At 37.9% G+C, this 17,866-nt stretch overlaps 1 protein-coding gene across 1 annotated transcript in view; it reads right to left on the bottom strand.

Annotated features, from left to right (window-relative positions):
• BMP2K (BMP2 inducible kinase) overlaps positions 1-17,866 on the bottom strand; it is a 254,462-nt gene that overhangs the window by 138,306 nt on the left and 98,290 nt on the right. The window contains exons 2-3 of the mRNA XM_007950371.2: positions 8,298-8,416; positions 3,176-3,281 (exon numbers count right to left, since the gene is read on the bottom strand). Coding sequence (XP_007948562.1) covers positions 3,176-3,281; positions 8,298-8,416 — 225 coding nt within the window. The remainder of the gene's footprint in view (positions 1-3,175; positions 3,282-8,297; positions 8,417-17,866) is intronic.

The following is a 17,866-nucleotide window of genomic DNA, read 5'->3' as shown; positions in this document are numbered from 1 at the left end:
CATGTATAGGGTTGCAGACAATGGTCCTATAACTTTATGTGTTGGATCTGAATTCCCAGGTGTATAATGGAGCTGACAAGGGGCAAGATTGTAGTTACTGCTTGGTCACAGCCACCTACCCAGAGGGACCAAGTAGTTGAACCTGTGGCTCGGGACCACAGTCGTAGAGGACATCAAGCTCAATTGGCATAACATACTACACAAAACATTGTTCCACCTCCTACTGTGGTCAGTAGCGACTGAGATATTAAAAGCTTGCAAGCTGCCATCTAGATGAAACGATGGGTCTCTCCTCGTCCAGAGCCAAGAAGAATGAAGAAAACCACAAATTCATGGAAACAATTAGTCCTAGCGACTGGTATACCATCCAATCTGCAGCCTATAATATAAGACTATGACATCAGAAGAACTAGATGGTGCCCGGCTACTACTGTCAACCACTTGGAAGAGGATCTATGCAGGAGATCCTGGAGAGATAGGACAACAATGTGGAACAAAACTCAAAATCATTTGGAAAAAAAAAAAAGGGGGGGGGGACCAGGTTTGCTGGCACGATAGAGCCTGGTGGAACCACTGAGACTATGGCCCCTAGCTGCCCTTCAGGTCTGGAATTGAACACACGCCTGTGGCTTCCAGCCAAACAATAGACAGGCATATTAGTTGAACATTTACCTGAGGTAGATACACTCCTTGGAGAGAACAAGCATGGGAGAAAGAAGGGCTGCTTATGCACAGGGAGACAGCTCAGGGGGCAGGAGTGCATGGAGGGATGGACACTGGGAAGGGGTAACTATGGGGAGGAAGTGGGAGGAGAGCTGTTGCATTGTGGTAATCTGTGGCTAATGTCATGACACAAAGTGTATGAGAACTGCTGTATGGAAAGGGTATTCGCTCTGTAAATTTTCACCCAAATCACAATAAAAAGAAAAAATATAATATACTTTTATTGGGCAATATAGGGTTAAAGTAGTAATATATATGAAGAAACTTAGGCGCATAAAAGTGGTATTAAATCCAAAGGAAAAAAAAAGATGTATAAGAAAGAAAAAGCAATTATAAACTTCTGTATGATTCAGCTATAATGGCAAACAAAATTATGTTAACCCTGATTATTGGTTTAATCCGAAAACTAAGACTATACTACACTAGAAGTAATTTCTCATCTTTTTCTAGAAGCAGTATGTAAAACATTAAGATCAGAAATAGCACTAGTAAAATTTAAGCGCCTCCTCATATCTAAAATCACATACTTCCTGATTTTCTAAATTCCTCCTTTCTTATACTCCACAATATCAATAACACTACAGAACTCATCTGTATATGCTATGTTTAGAAATAGGTTAGTAAATATGAGAAGATACATCTCAAGAATTTAAGAATAGTGGGACAGAGGAAGGGCCAGTACTAATTTAGCCACAGCTTAATAGTATTATGTAACTTTTTAAACTGTATTTATGAGTTGTTGTTAGGTGCCTTTGAGTCAGTTCTGTATGTATGACAGAATGAAATGTTGCTTGGTCGCACACCACCTTCACAATTTTTGCTATAAATTACTTTAACAAAAATTCAAATTTCATATAAAAGAAAGCTTGCTTATTCAATTACAAAACAAAAATAATGAAAACAAACTAATGCCTTCCTTAATTACAGCTTAAGTAATTCTTCTACTTTAAGTTAAAATTTGCCTCTGAAAATTGAAGCCAATTCAGCTCCCTTATTATAATGTTTTCTAGGTGACAAACCCATCTGGGGTATAATTAAGTACAATTCAATTATCTACAAAAAAATTATAGTAACCAAGAACTACTGGTCAATTCCAATACAGATGGTGGTGTTGTTATGTGCCGTCAAGTCAGACCCAATTCATAGCGACCCCTCCTTGGGTTTCTGAGGCAGTATCACTACGGAAGTAGATTGCCCAACCTTCCTTCCAAGGAGTGGCTAATGGGTTTGAACCGCCAGCCTTCTGGTTAGCAGTCAAGTGCCTTAGGCACTATACTACCAGAGCTCCCTCTAATACAGATAAGAAAAGAATAAATAATTATAAAACTCTAGCATAACTAACAGAATTCACAAAAGTGGGGTAGAGAAAATCATTATCTTCTCTCAAAAGAGGTAACAATGTTTTACAGTCCAGAAGATGAGATCTTTTATAAATAAGGCAATCATGAACATCTGTTTTTATATTATATATGGAAATAAGCTGCAAGTATTTTATAATACATATGCATAAGAATTGACTAACTTCATTTTTCTCTGTTCTTCACTCCTTACAAGACTGGAAGAAATGAGACATATTTTCTTCACCATCACATCATGCTCCTGCCTCCAACCTTCAGAAAACTGTTAGGGTTGTTGGTATGGAAATAACAATCACAGCAGTCTTAAGAGTCTACATACAAGCCAGGGATCCCTACACCCAAACTGCCAGACACAGTTTGAGAAAGTAATTTTGTAGGAACTGGATTAATTGCCCCTCACACACATTAAAGAAAAAAAAAAGTTAGGTATTTATTATTATCATTATTATTCTTAAGGCACAGTATACAAGGAAATATTTCTTCTAAAATATATTGTTGTTGTTGTTGTTATGTGCCATCAAGTCGACCCCGACTCATAGCGACCCCTCCTTGGGTTTCTGAGGCAGTATCACTACGGACGTAGGATTGCCCAACCTTCCTTCCGAGGAGTGGCATTAGGTCCAAATAAAATGTAGATTTCTATCTTCTGATATTCACTATGGAACCACAAAAAACTACTTACTATAGGTTTATGAACATTATATATCAAAATGCATCCCCTAAAACTATTAAATTTAATATGATTTAAAGATAACATAACACTAACATTTACACATTATGTTTTTCTTAGTTGGATTACAAAAAATTGGCTAGGGAGCATGAAGGGTAACTGTTCTTTATCTGTTTAGATTTCCTGTTTTAAATCAAGTAGTATTTTTCTAATTTTCCACTTAAGATTAAATACTCAAGTAATCACTGCAGCAACTATGAGAGGGTTTTAAATTTTTTTAAACAGCCATCATTAATTAGACAGGCAAAGCTGAGGTTGCAACAATAAGCGTCTAAAATCAGGTGACAGCTGTCTTAGGAGAAACCAACCTATTTTAAGTGGACTTTTTTTTTTTTTAATGATACAAATGCAGACAGATACTTACCTCGACAATATTCCATTAAGATAAGCACTTCCCATACATTATCACTAACTGAATTAACAGCACAGTCCAAATAACCCACGATATTTTTGTGACCAGATAGTTCTTTCTGTAAAACAGAAACAAAATGAGGAAAACTGGAAAAACACATTTTAAAGTTTAAGCAATGGCTTAAAGTTGACATATTTATGAATTAACAGTTGCATTCTCATTTGTTTTGCTGGCAACATACTGTAATTTATGTATACCTATTTAAATAGATACATGGGTTTATGTACTATTAATATGATAACCTTTAAAATGAACAAGAGCTACAAATAAACCACACACTGAAAATCATACTAATAAAACAAGTGCAAGGAAATAACAGAAAAATGGCAGCTTTTGACACTTACTGCTTAATATAAAATAGCTATCAGCTGTAAGCTTAAAAATAATGACCTAATCAGTTCTGTATGGAAATTAAAAAACAATTATCAAAATATTATGTTAAATTAACTTACATTCATATAATTAAAAATAAACCTAGTTTACTGTAATACAATTTGAGATACTGGCTAATGCCAGCTAAACACAAATACTTTATAAATAAATTACATAATGAGCAGAGGTGAGTAAGAGTTGGAAGATTGCTACATACGTTTTGAATGTCACTGCTGCTGCTAACTATATTTTATAACTATCAAAATTATACATATAAATTCTATGAAAGGCAGCATCATGTCACAATAGTATAAGATTTGGGCACAAGTAAGGGAATTTAATATAAGCTCTGCCGTTATCTGGGAGTAAATCCTTTACCATTTTGGTGACACCTTAACTTTAAAAAAAAAAAGGAAGTCTCAAAGTCAAATCAACTGTAGCCTAGTTAATAGAAAACATAAAAGGAGAATTAGGAAAAATCAGATTATATACATAAGTCTACCTCGAACAAAAGCAATCCCAATGTGTGTGTTGGTAAAAATGTTGATACAAAATAAAAAAGTTAGGGCTGGCATGAACTTGAAATGATGAGTGAATTAACACTACTGGTGAGTCCCTACCATGAACCTGGTATCATATAAATTGATTTATCATTTATCAATTCATTTAACTTCAATGCTACTCTACCATGCAAATTAATAATAAATGCTAATTTTCAGATAGTCTACCATTATTCTAGGAGGTCTAGTGGCAAAGTGTCTAAGGCATTTGACTGATAACCAGAAGGCTGGTGGTTCAAACACACCAGCCACTCCTTGGAAGGAAGGTTGGGTGATCTATTTCCATGGTGACACCACCTCAGAAACCCAAGGAAGGATCTCTATGAGTCGGATCCAATAGACAGCAGTGACTATGGTTTGGTTTGGTACCATTATTCTAGACTTTTTTTTTTTTTTTTTACAAACACACTCAAAAATAAAAAATTTTTAAACTGAAAACTATAGCATATAGATTCCTTCAATGTATATTGTTGTTGTTGTTGTTGTCGTAAGAGGCCATTGAGTCGTTTCCGACTCATAGCCACCCTATCACAGCAGAACGAAACACCACCCGATCCCACGTCAGCTCCATGATCCTTGCTATACTTGAGCCCATCATCAAAGCCACCATATCAATCCATCTCATTGAAGGCCTTCCCCTCTTTCGTCCACCTTCCACCTTACCAAGCATGACATCCTTCTCCAGGGAATGGTCCCTTCTGACAACATGACCAAAGTAGATGAGATGAAGTCTGGCCATTCTCTCTTCCAAGGAACATTTCAGCTGTACTCCCTCAAGGACAGATCTGTTAGTTCTTTTAGCAGTCCATGGTACTTTCAGTATTCTTCGCCAGCATCACAACTCAAAAGCATCAACTCTCCTTCGGTCTTCATTTTCATTGTCCAGCTCTCACATGCATATGAGGTGACTGAAAATATCATGGCTTGTATCAGGCACACCTTAATCCTCGAGGAGGCATCCTTGTTCCTCAGCACTTGAAAGAGTTCCTTTGTAGCCACTTGCCCAGTGCTATACGTCATCTAATGTCCGGACTGCTGCTTCCATTGGCGATGATCACAGAAATAAGCAATATGAATTCTTTGACAACCTCAATCTTTTCTCCATTTATAGTGATGCTGCTTATTGGTCCAGTTGTGAGGATTTATGTTTTCTTTATATTGAAATGTAATCCATACTACAGACTGTATTCTTCTTGTAGGGGGTGGCCTGGGTTCCCTCCCCTCACCTGGATCCCTGCGGCTGACTCCTCATTCTGTTCCTGTCCCCCTTGCCTTTTTCTGTCCCTTCCCCCACTTTCCTGCCTTGCCACTTATGGGGCGTGGCCTGGGTTCCCTCCCCTTACCTGGATCCCTGTGGCTGACTCCTCCCTTCAATGTATAATTTCCCTATTTTATATTTAATTTCAGAGTCATACTCTATATTGACATTCAAATTACTCCTTCTCCTTCCTTCCTGATAACCCAAGCAAAACAGAATACAGCTGTAACACAATAAATTAACCTAACAAGTTTCTTTCCAATTCCATCCAAACTAGAAAACATCTAATCAGACTACTAAATGGTCCTCAATTTCAGAGAGAATCACATTGTTACAAAAAGGTATTGTGTCACACAGAGACTTGCACAGATTTAATTACAAAGCCAATTAAATGGCAATCTATCTTTACCTAATCTCAATGACATTATAAACCATTGTTTATAAAAGATAGTCTTAATTAGACATACCATGAAAAGGTAGCAATATTTTTCAAAGTTTTTATTATTATTGATTATATATAAACTTACTACAGAGTCCCTAGGTATTGCAAACTGTTAATTAAATATGTTAACCAATAAAGTTGGAGGTTTGAGTCATCCAGACCAGAGATGACTCAGAAGAAAAGCTTGGAGATTTACCACCCAAATGAAAAAAAAAAACTGATACTGAAAGCTCTAAAGGAGCTCTGGTGGTGTAGTGCCTAAGGCAACTGACTGCTTACCAGGAGGCTGGCAATTCAAACCTATCAGCCACTCCTCAGAAGGAAGCTTGAGCAATCTACTCCCACAGTAATACCACCTCAGAAACCCAAGGAGGGGTGCCATGAGTCAGATCCGACTTGACAGCAATGAGTTTGGTTTGGTTTGGTTTGGTACTAAAAACTCTACACAGCAACATTCTACTCGGAAACACATGGATCACCATGAGCCCACGATTAGGATGTGTGTATGTGTGTGTGTGTGTGTGTGTACACTACAATATAAACAAATTATATATTCAGTTACTATTTACTAAGTACTAACTATTTATCTTAGGGAGCTCTGGTAGCATAGTGCCTAAGGTACTTGACTGCTAACCAGAAGGCTGGAGGTTCAAAACCACCAGCCACTCCTCGGAAGGAAGGTTGGGCAATCCTACTTCCGTAGTGATACTGCCTCGGAAACCCAAGGAGGGGTCGCTATGAGTCGGGGCCGGCTCGACGGCAAGTAACAACAACAACAACAGTAATAATCAATCTATCTTGATTGCATGTTTGATCAATTTCAGACTGGTTGTTAAAAATCTTCAATTTCCTAATCTTTGGCTTTGGTGGTTGGTGTGGAAATTTGAGTAACAGCAGTATTCACTGGTCTTCCTTGGAAGCATATGGATATTATCCTGTCATTGACAGCACTGTACTTCAGGATACATCTTGAAACATTCTTTGTAACGATGAATGCCTCGTCATTCCTCTTCATACTGTCATTCCCAGCATAGCAGATCATGATTATCTGATTCCAAATGGCCAAAACCAGCCCATTTCAGCTCACTAATGCCTAGGATAGCAATCTTTATGCATTCCATTTCATTTCTCAACTACTTCCAATTTTCCTAGACACATACTTCATACATTCCATGTTCTGACAATTAAAGGATGTCTGCAGCTGTTTTTTTTCTGTTTTCAGTCATGCCCCATCTGCAAATGGAGGCCCCAAAAGCTTTACTCCATCAATATAATTAAGGTTGACTGTCCTTTGAGGATGCAGCTCTTCCTAGTCATATTATGAGCACCTTCAGACTTGAGGGGCTCATCTGCTGGCACTGTATCAGACAATGTTTCAGGGCTATTCATAAAGTTTTCCAGTAGTATATCAGACAGTGCTTTACTACTGTTCATAAGGTTTTCACTAGCCAATTCTTTTAGCAGCGATGGCCCTTTCCTTCTTCTGACTCTGTCTTAGTTTGGAAGTTCTGTTGAAACCTGTCCAACATGGCTAACCCTACTGCTATTTGAAGTATCAGTGGCATAGCCTCTAGTCTCACAGGAACATGCAAGCCACCACAGTACAAAAAAATGGACAGATGAGTGGTAGTTTAAAGTACTAGCACTTGATAACCATTTTACCAGTTTAAAACAAACAAAAGGAAGAAAAAGGAGAACTACAAATAAGCAATACAAAAAAACGAAGAAAATATAATTTTGTAAGTTTTTAACTGCTTCTAGTTAAATGAGTCACTAAAATTTTCTTTAATGTCTATTAAAATATTTTTTACTTTTCCTAATGTTTACAAAAGAAAAATTCCTTGCTGAAAATTAGAGTACACAGGAAAAGCAATCAGACTTACAGCATGATTTTAAAAAGGAAAAGCCAAAAGTAATTATTGTTTGTGAATACTAATACATGAAGTGAATGCATGAAACATGTATGGGAATGGGAGTAAACACCAAATTTAGGTCAGTGGTTTCCTTTTGGATGAGGAGGACAGCACAGAGTGATAGATGGAAATTAATGCACACAGGAGCCTCAACTGTCTCTGTACGGTTTCACATCTTAACCTTAATGGCAATGATGTTCATTATGCAATTCTCTAAATTTTTGTATACTCAACATATTCCTCATAATTAAAATGGATTTTAGAAAAGGAAGAAGAAAGCAGAGTAACATTCCTGTTGAACTGTACAGCCAGGAAGGAAGGAAGGAGAGAAAGAGGCTATATGTAGCCCTGTGGTTATAAGGAATGTACTATATATTTCCAGATAATTTTCCAAATTAATTTAGTGATCTTCAAAGTTTTACCAGATGTACATGAGCAATAAACAGCTTGCCTAAAATATGTTTACATTATAGTGTAAAACAGAAGAAAGTGTACCAAATTTCTAAAACAGAATTAGTCTTTTGCTTACCATAATTGTAATTTCTCTTTTACAAATGTTGAGGTCTGGCACATTATTGACATATATTCGTTTCAATGCACATCGTATACCACCATGAGCCCGCACTAGGAAAACTGTTGAGAATCCACCTAAGAGAACAAGAATTAATTAATTACAAAGAATCAGAAATTACTGCCCAAATCATTTAATATCACATATCTCTCAGCTCAACAGATCTTCAAGAAAAATAAATGACTATAACCAACACAAAAATAAGTACAGTGAGTAGTAACTAAGATTAAAAGCCAAAACATAAAGTAACATTTAGAGGGTAGTATGCGTCTCAAATGGTAACTATTTTACAGCTTGAAATACTAATATTTCACTTTTTACAAGACATAACTATGAAGGATGGAGAAAATGTCACCAACAACTCTATATTACTATAATTCAGCACATACTAGTGACTGCCTACCCATCAGCCACCCCTCCTTCTATAAATGACAAAGCACTAATCTCTTATCTGATATGAGAAATCAAGGAGACAAGATGGGTGAGTCCTTTCTTCCAGGACCAGGGGAAGAACCAAAATTGTTCTAAGCCAATCATGCGAGTTTCATTTCTCCTCATCAGCAACTGATTTAGTGGTACAAACAATTGAGTGTGTGGTATGGCTGCTAACTGAAAGGTTGGCAGTTCTAGTCAACCGATAAGCACCTCAGGAAAAAAGGCCTAAAAATCAAAGCATCAGCCACTGAAAACGCTATAGAGTGTGATTCTAGCATGTCACACATGGGCTCACCATTAGTTAGGAAGTTAGAATCAACTCAACAGCATTTGGTTTTGTTTATGTTGTGTGTGTTTATATATTGTGTAAATGTGTGTGTGTGTGTGTGTGTGTACAGACATATATATCACTATGCCACCAGAGCTCCTCTATCTATATATACACATATATACATACATACATAACTGGATAAAGGGACATAAGGGGAAGTCTACTGGGGATTAGAGGAAAAGATTTTACAAGAGAGAGAACATGACACATGGAGAAAGGTCCTGCTCTTCCTTCCTTTATCTCAGTTTTTCTGCAAAAGGATATGATACTCAGATATGTGGCAACGGTCTTACAACCATGATGAAAAAATGAATCTGAGAGAAAATGACCCAGAACACTGACATAGCTGCATGGCTGAATTAGCCAACCCTAAAACCACCTCTCTCCAAAACTCTTAAAGAGATAAAAAATGTTCTTATTATTTAAGTCACAGTTATTTAGACATTCTGTTCTAAAACATCTCAAACATGTAACTGTGGCTGTTAGGGCCATCAAGTCGATTCCAACTCACAGACACCTTGTGTACAAAAGAACAAAACATTGCCCAGTCCTTCACCATTCTCACAATCGCTGCTATGCTTGAGCACACTGATGCAGCCGTGTCAATCCATCTCACTGAGAGTCCTCCTCTTTTTCACTGACCCTCTCCTTTGCCAAGTATGACGTCCTTCTCTAGAAACCAGTCCCTCCTGATAACATGTCCAAAGTATGTGAGACGAAGTGTCACCATGTTGTGGTTGTTAGGTACCGTCGAGTCGTTTCCAACTCATAGCAACCCCAGGCACAGCAGAACGAAATACTGCCCGATCCCGCACCAGCTCCATGATCCCTGCTATACTTGAGCCCATCATTGCAGCCACCGTGTAAATCCATCTCATTGAAGGCCTCCTCCTCTTTCGTTGACCCTCCACCCTACCAAACATGACATCCTTCTCCAGGATGTCCCTTCTGACAACATGACCAAAAAAAAAAAAAAAAAGGTGGCCATTCTCGCTTCCAAGGAGCATTTCAGGTGCACTTCCTCCAGGACAGATCTCATCATGCTCACCTCTAAAGAACATTTGGCTGTACTTCTTCCAAGACATACTTTGTTCATCTTCTGGCAGTCCACAGTACATTCAATATTCTTCACCAACATCATAAATGCAAATGGGTTTATTCTTCTGTCATCCTTATTCTTTGTCCAGCTTTCACATGCACATGAGGCAACTGAAAATACCATGGCTTAGGTCAGGCACACCTTGGTCTCCAGAGTGACATCTTTAATCTTTAACACTGCAAGCTGGTGTTTTCAGCAGATTTACCCAATGCAAATACCTCATTTAATTTCCTGATTCCTGCTTCCAGGACATTGATTGTGGATTCATATCACATGAAATCTTTTACAACTTCAATCTTTTCTCCATTTATCATGTTATTGTTTACTGGTCCACTTGTGAGGATTTTTGCTTTATGTTAAACTGTAATTCCTGCCAAAGATTGTACTCTTTGATTTTTATCAGTAAGTGCTCCAAATCTTCTTCACTTTCAGCAAGCAAGGTTGAATAATCCCTATAGCACAGGTTATAAGCATTCCTCCAATTTTAATGCAGTGTTGTTATTCATATAGTCCAGCTTCTCAGATTACTTGCTCAACATACAGAAAAAGACAGAACAACCCTGACGTATACCTTACCTGATTTTAAACCAGGCAGTATCCCCTCGTTCTGTTTAAATGACTGCCTCTTGGTCTATATTCAGGTTCCTCATGAACACAATTAAGTGCTCTGGAATTCTCATTCTTCCCAATGTTATCCATAATTTGTGATGATCCAGAGAATTGAATGCCTTTGCATAGTCAATAAAACACAGGTAAACATTCTCCTGGTATTCTCTGCTTTCAGCCAGGATCCATCTGACATCAGCAATGATATCCTTCAGCCTATGTTCTTTTCTAAATTCCAGTTTCCGGAAGTTCCCTGTCTGTGTATGTACCACTGCTACTGCTTTTGAATTTGCCAGCAAAATTTTGCTTGCATAGGATATCAACAATATTGATCAATAATTCCCACATTCTGTTGAATCACCTTTCATTGAAATTGGCACAAATATGGATCTCTTCCAGTTGGTTGTCCAGGTAATTGTCTTCCAAATTTCTTGGCATTAAATGAGTGAGCCCCGGCAGCACAACATATTTGTTAAAACATTTCACTTGGTATTCTGTCAATTCCTGAAGCCTCGTTTTTCACCAGTTCCTTCAATGGAGCTTAGATTTCTTCCTTCAATATCATCAGTTCTTCATCACATGCTACCTCCTGAAATGGCTGAGTATCAACCAATTCTTTCGGGTACAGTGATTCTGTGTATTCTTTCCATCTTCCTTTATTTCTTCTTTCATTGTTCAATATTTTGCCCATAGAATCCTTTAATATTGCAACTCAAGGCTTGAATTTTTTCTTCAGTTCTTTCAGCTTGAGAAATGGTGGTCTTATTCTTCCCTTTAGGTTTTCTAACTCCAAGTTTTTGAGCATTTCATTGTTGTTGTTGTTGTTGCTGTTGTTGTTACGTACCATAGAGTCAGCTCCAGCTCAAAGCAACCCCATGCACAACAGCATGAAATAGTGCCCAGTCCTGTGCCAACCTCACAATCCTTGCTATACCTGAGCCCATTGTTGGAGCCAATGTGTCATCTCCCTGAAGGTCTTGCCCTTATTTGCTGACCCTCCACTTTACCAAGCATAATATCTTCCTCCAGGGAATGGTCCCTTCTGACAGCATAACCAAAATAGGTGAGACAAAGTCTGGCCATTCTTGCTTCCAAGGAGCATTCTAGCTGCACTTCTTCCAGGGCAGATTTGTTCATTCTTTTGGGACTATCAGTATTCTTCGCCAACACCACAACTCAAAAGAATCAACTCTTCTTAGATCTTCCTTGTTCATTGTCCAGCTCTCACATGCATATAAGGCAATCGAAAATACCATGGCTTGGGTTAGGTGCACCTTAAAGTTTAAGTTTAAATCTTTGCTCTTCAGCACAATTTCCCCACGGCAATAAGTTGCCTGATGTCTTGACTGTTTCCACTGGTGTTGATTATGGAACAAAGTAATAAAAAATCTTTAACAATATCAATCTTTTCTCCATTTATCATGATGTTGCTCACAGGTCCAGTTGTGAGGATTTTTGTTTTCTTTATGTTCAGATGTAATCCATACTGCAGACTGAAGTTTTTAATCTTCATCAATAAATGCTTCAAGTCACCCTCACTTTGAGCAAAAGTAGGTCATCTGTGAATCACAGGTTGTTAATAAGTCTTCCTCCAATTCTGGTGCCACATTCTTCTTTATATACTCCAGCTTCTCAGATTGTTTGCTCAGCATACAGTTTGAATAAGTATGGTGAAAGGATACAAACCTGACACATTCCCTTCCTGATTTTAAGCCATGCAGTATCCCTTTGTTATGTTCAAATGATAGTCTCCTGGTCTGTTACAGGTTCCTCACAAGTACAATTAAGTGTTCTGGAATTACCATTCTTCTCAATGTTATCCATAATTTGCTAGGATCCACACAATCAAATGCTTTTGCATACTCAATAAAACACAAGTAAACATCTTTCTGGTATATTTTGCTTTCAGCCAAGATCCATCTGACATCAGCAATTATATCCCTCATTTCACATCCTCTTCTGAATCCAGCTTGCATTTCTGGAAGTTCTCTGTCAATTATGCTACTGCAACCATTTTTTAATTACCTTCAACAAGATTTTACTTGAGTGTAATATTAATGATATTATTCGGTAATTTCCATATTCTGTGTGATCACCTTTGGAATGGGTACAAATATAGATCTCTTCCAGTCAGTTGGCCAGGTAGCTGCCTTCCAAATTTCTTGGCATAGACAAATGAGTGCCTCCAGTGCAGCATCCGTTTGTTGAAACATCTCAATGGGTATTCTGTCAATTCCTGGAGGCTTGTTCTTTGCCAATTCCTTCAGTGCAGTTTTGACTTCTTCCTTTAATACCATTAGTTCTTGATCATATGCCACCTCCTGAAATGAATGAACATCGACCAATTCTTTTTGGTACAGTGACCATGTGTATTCCTTCCATCTTCTTTTGATGTTTCCTGCATCATTCAATATTTTGCCCATACAATCTTTCAATATTGCAACTCGAGGCTTGAATTTTTTCCTCAGTTCTTTCAGCTTGAGAAATGCCGAGAATGTTCTTCCTTTCTGGTTTTCTAACTCAAAGTCTTTGTACAATTCATTATAATAATTAATGTTGTGTTTTCAAGCTGCTCTTTGTAATCTTCTGTTCAGTCCTTTTATCTTGTCATTTCTTCCATTTGCTTTAGCTACTCTCCGTTCAAGGGCAAGTTTCAGAGTCTCTCCTGACATCCATTTTGGTCTTTTCTTCCTTTCCTGTCTTTTAAATGACCTTTTGCTTTCTTCATGGATGATGTCCTTGATGTCATCCCACAATTCCTCTGGTTTTTGGTCACTGGCGTTCAGTGCATCATATCTGTTCTTTAGATGGTCTCCAAATTCAGGAGAGATATAATCAAGGTTATATTTTGGCTTTCACGGATTTGTTTTAATTGTCTTCAGCTTCAACTTGAACTAGCATATGAGCAACTGATGGTCTGTTGCACAGTCAGCTCCTGGCCTTGTTTTGGCTGAAAATACTGAGCTTCTCCATCATCTCTTGCCACAGATGTAGTCGACCTGATACCTGTGTCCTCCATCTGGCAAAATCCACGTGTATAGCTGTCATTTGTGTTGAAAAAGGTATCTGCAATGAATAAGTTGTTTACCCTGCAAAATTCTATCATGCTATCTCCTACACTATTTCTGTCACCAAGGCCACTGATTTTCCAACTACTGGTAATTCTTCTTTGTTTCCAACTTTTGCATTCCAATCACCAGTGATAATCAACACATCTTGATTGCATGTTTGGTCCATTTCAGACTGCAGAAATTGGTAAAAATCTTCAATTTCCTAGTCTTTGGCTTTAGTGGTTGGTGCGTAAATCTGAATAACAATAATATTAACAGGTCTTCCTTGTAGGTGTATGGATATTATCCTATCACTGACAGTACTGTACTTCAGGATAGGTCTTGAAACAGTCGTTGTCAGGATGAATGCCCCGCCATTCTTCTTGAATTTGTCATTCTCGGCATAGTAGATCATGTGGTTGTCCGATTCAAAATGGCCAAAACCATTCCATTTCAGCTCATTAATGCCTAGGATATCGATCTTCATGTGTTCCATTTCATTTTTGACATCTTCCAATTTTCCTGGTTTCATATTTCGTACATTCCATGTCCTGATTATTAATGGATGTTTGCAGCTGTTTCTCCCCGTTTTGAGTTGTGCCACATCAGCAAATGGTGGTCCCGAAAGCTTTACTCCATCCACATCATTAAGGTCGGCTCTACTCTGAGGAGGCAGCTCTTCCCAGTCATATTTTGAGAGTCTTCTGGCTTGAGAGGCTCCATCTTCTGGCACTATGCTGGACAGTGTTTCAGGGCTATTCATCAAGTTTTCCAGTAATATATCAGACAGTGTTTCACTGCTATTCGTACAGCTTTTTCATTGGCCAATTCTTTGAGAAGTGGATGGCCCCTTCCTTCTTCTGAGTCTGTTTGAGTCTGGAAGCTCCACTGAAACCTGTCCACCATGGATAACTCTGCTGGTATTTGAAATACCAGTAGCATTGCCTCCAGCCTCACAGCAACACACAAGCTACCACAGTATGACAAACTGACAGAAGAGTAGTGGCATTTCATAATAATAATAATGTTTTATACTTGACTGTCTTCTCGAGGTGCCCTTTGAAATCTTTCATTCAGCTCTTTTACATCAAAATTTCTTCCATTCGCTTTAGCTACTCTCCATTCAAGAGCAAGTCTGAGTCTCTTCAGACTTGTTTTGGTCTTTTCTTTCCTGTCTTTTTTAATGACCTTTTGCTTCCTTCATGTATGATGCCCTAGATGTCATCCCACAAATTATCTGGTGTTGGTCACTGGTGTCCAATGCATCAAATTATTCTTTAGATGGTTTCTAACTTCTAGGTAATATACTCAAGGTTGTATTTTGGCTCTTTTTGACTTGTTTTAATTTTCTTCAGCTTCAGCTTAAACTTGCATATGAGCAACTGATGGTCTGTTCCATAGTCAGCTCCTGGCCTAGTTTTGACTGATATTGAGCTTCTCCATTACCTCTTTGCACAGATGTAGGTGATTTGATTCCTGTGTATTCCACCTGGCAAATTCCACATATATAGTCACCATTTATGTTGTTGAAAAAGGTATCAGCCATGAAATAAGTCACTGGTCTTGCAAAATTCTATCATGCCACCTCTAGCATCATTTCTACCACAAGGCTGTATTTTCAAACTACTCATTATTCTTCTTTGCTTCCACCTTTTACATTCCAATTACCAATAAAAATCAATACGTCTTAATTGAATGGTCAATTTCAGACTGCAGAAGTCAGTAAAAATCTTCAAACTCTTCATCTTTGGCTTTAGTGATTGGTGCATAAATTTGATTAATACTCATATTAACTGGTCTTCCTTGTAGGTACATGGATATTATCCTGTCACTAACAGCACTGCCCTTGGGGATAAATCTTTTCAATGATGAATGCAACGTCATTCCTCTTCAACTGGTCATTCCCAGCATAGTAGATCATATGATTTTCTAATTCAAAATGGTCAGTACCAGTCCATCTCAGCTCACTAATGCCCAGATATTGATCTTTACATATGTCATTTCACTTTTGACACCTTCTAATTTTCCTAGACTCGTAATTCATACATCCCACGTTATTAATGGATGTTTGCAGCAGTTTCTTCTTATTTGAGTCTTACTACATCCCCAAATGAAAGTCCTAGAAACTTTACTCCATCCATGTCAGAAGGCAGCTCTCCTCCAGTGGTGCCTTGAGTGCCTTCCAACCATAGGAGCTCATATTCCAGCACTGTAGCAGACAATGTTTCATTGCTATTCATAACGTTTTTAATGGCTGATGTTTCAGAAGTGGATGGCCTCATTCCTTCTTCCCTGTCTTAGTCTGTACACTCTGCTGAAAGCTGTCCACTATGGGTGACCCTGCTGGTACCTGAAATACTGGTAGTACCATAGCTTCTAGCATCACAGACACATGAAAGCCACCACAGTACAAATTGACAGCTAAGCATTGGAAACTATAACTAGGTATTTTAATAAAACAAATATGTATGCCATATATTCTGAAGCCTTCTATCCAATTTGGGTTTCCATGTATATAATTATACAGACTACCAGACTAAGACAGACTAGGAAGAAAGGCCTGGTTTTCTACTTCCAAAAATTCACCAGTGAAAACCCTATAGATCACAACAGAAATACATCCTATAAAGTGCTTGAAGATGAGTCTCCTAGATTGGAAGGCACTTGAAATACACAGTGGCTGCAACAATAGGCATCAGCATAGCAACAACTGTGAAGATGCTGCAGGATCAAGCAATGTTTTTTTCTGCTGTATACAGGGTAGCCATGAGTTGGAACCAATTCAATAGCAACTAACAACAATGCAAGGAAAAATTAATCTACCTCACGAGGTAGGGGAAAGAGTATGATGATGATGTTGGTAAAGGTACTTTATGTGAAAGTTATATAAATGCAGGGCATTACTTTAAAGTAAGTTTACTTAGCATTAATTTTATATGCAAACATTGTTGTTGTTATCTGCCATCGAGTCAGACCCGACTTATTATAGCGACCCCTCTTTGGGTTCCCGAGGTGGTATCACTATGGAAGTAGATTGCCCCATTTTCCTTCCAAGGAGTGGCTGGTGGGTTTGAACCACCAGCCTTCTGGTTAGCAGTCAAGTGCCTTAGGCACTATGCCTAATAAAATATCATCATATACTACTCAAATTTGATTTTAAAAATCTAGGAAAATCAGAAAATATCTAAATATGGAGATGATATGAGTACAGGTCAAGATAAATCATTTAAATACCATTTGTTTAAAGACGTGCTTAGGAGACTATTTTTTACAAAAAAGAGTTTCCCAAACACAGTCATGCATCAAGGGGTGTGTGTTTGTGTGTGTGAAAATCCTCCTCCTCCTTATATTATTCTATTTGTGCATATGTTTTAAATTATGAAAGGGGGGAAAAAAGAGTCCCCCAGATGGCTGTGATACACAACCAAGTTTTGTAGTCACTGAACCAGAGTAAATGGATCCTATACATCCATTTTACTCCCACCACAATGTTTTCTTATTTCTGTGGAATTGTTAATTAAATTTTCTTCATAAAATCTGTTTCTAAAAGTGAAAGATTATCAATCCCACAAATCCCAAGTTTGAGATCTGGCCAAATGTTACATTTCCTAAATAGAGAAAAATGTGCATTAATTTGCATTTTAGATATCACACTCATATTCCTAAACACTGTAAATAGTAGTCACAAACAATGGCTGCCTTGAAAAATTGAATAATTTATGTGTATTTCCCCAAATGTAATATTTTCCAGAATTATCTGATTAAGTATTAGTTAGCTAATATTTCTGTTTGAAGGATGCATTAAATGGGAAAGAATTAGGACATTACAGTAGTCCAAGAGTTATCACTGGCTTGCCACCAATCCATATTGTTACAGATTGAATTGGGTCTCCAAAAAATATGTGTTGTAAATCTTAACCCCTATACTTGTGGTTAGGAGCTCTGGTAGCATAGTGGCTAAAGCACTTGACTGCTAACCAGAAGGCTGGCAGTTCAAACCCACCAG

This window comes from Orycteropus afer, unplaced genomic scaffold (genome assembly GCF_000298275.1).
Source record: "Orycteropus afer afer isolate SDZICR_OR568_19922 unplaced genomic scaffold, OryAfe1.0 scaffold00270, whole genome shotgun sequence".
NCBI lineage: Eukaryota > Metazoa > Chordata > Mammalia > Tubulidentata > Orycteropodidae > Orycteropus > Orycteropus afer.
The sequence above is the reverse complement of the archived record's forward strand: the minus strand, read 5'-3'. Positions and strand labels throughout refer to the sequence as shown.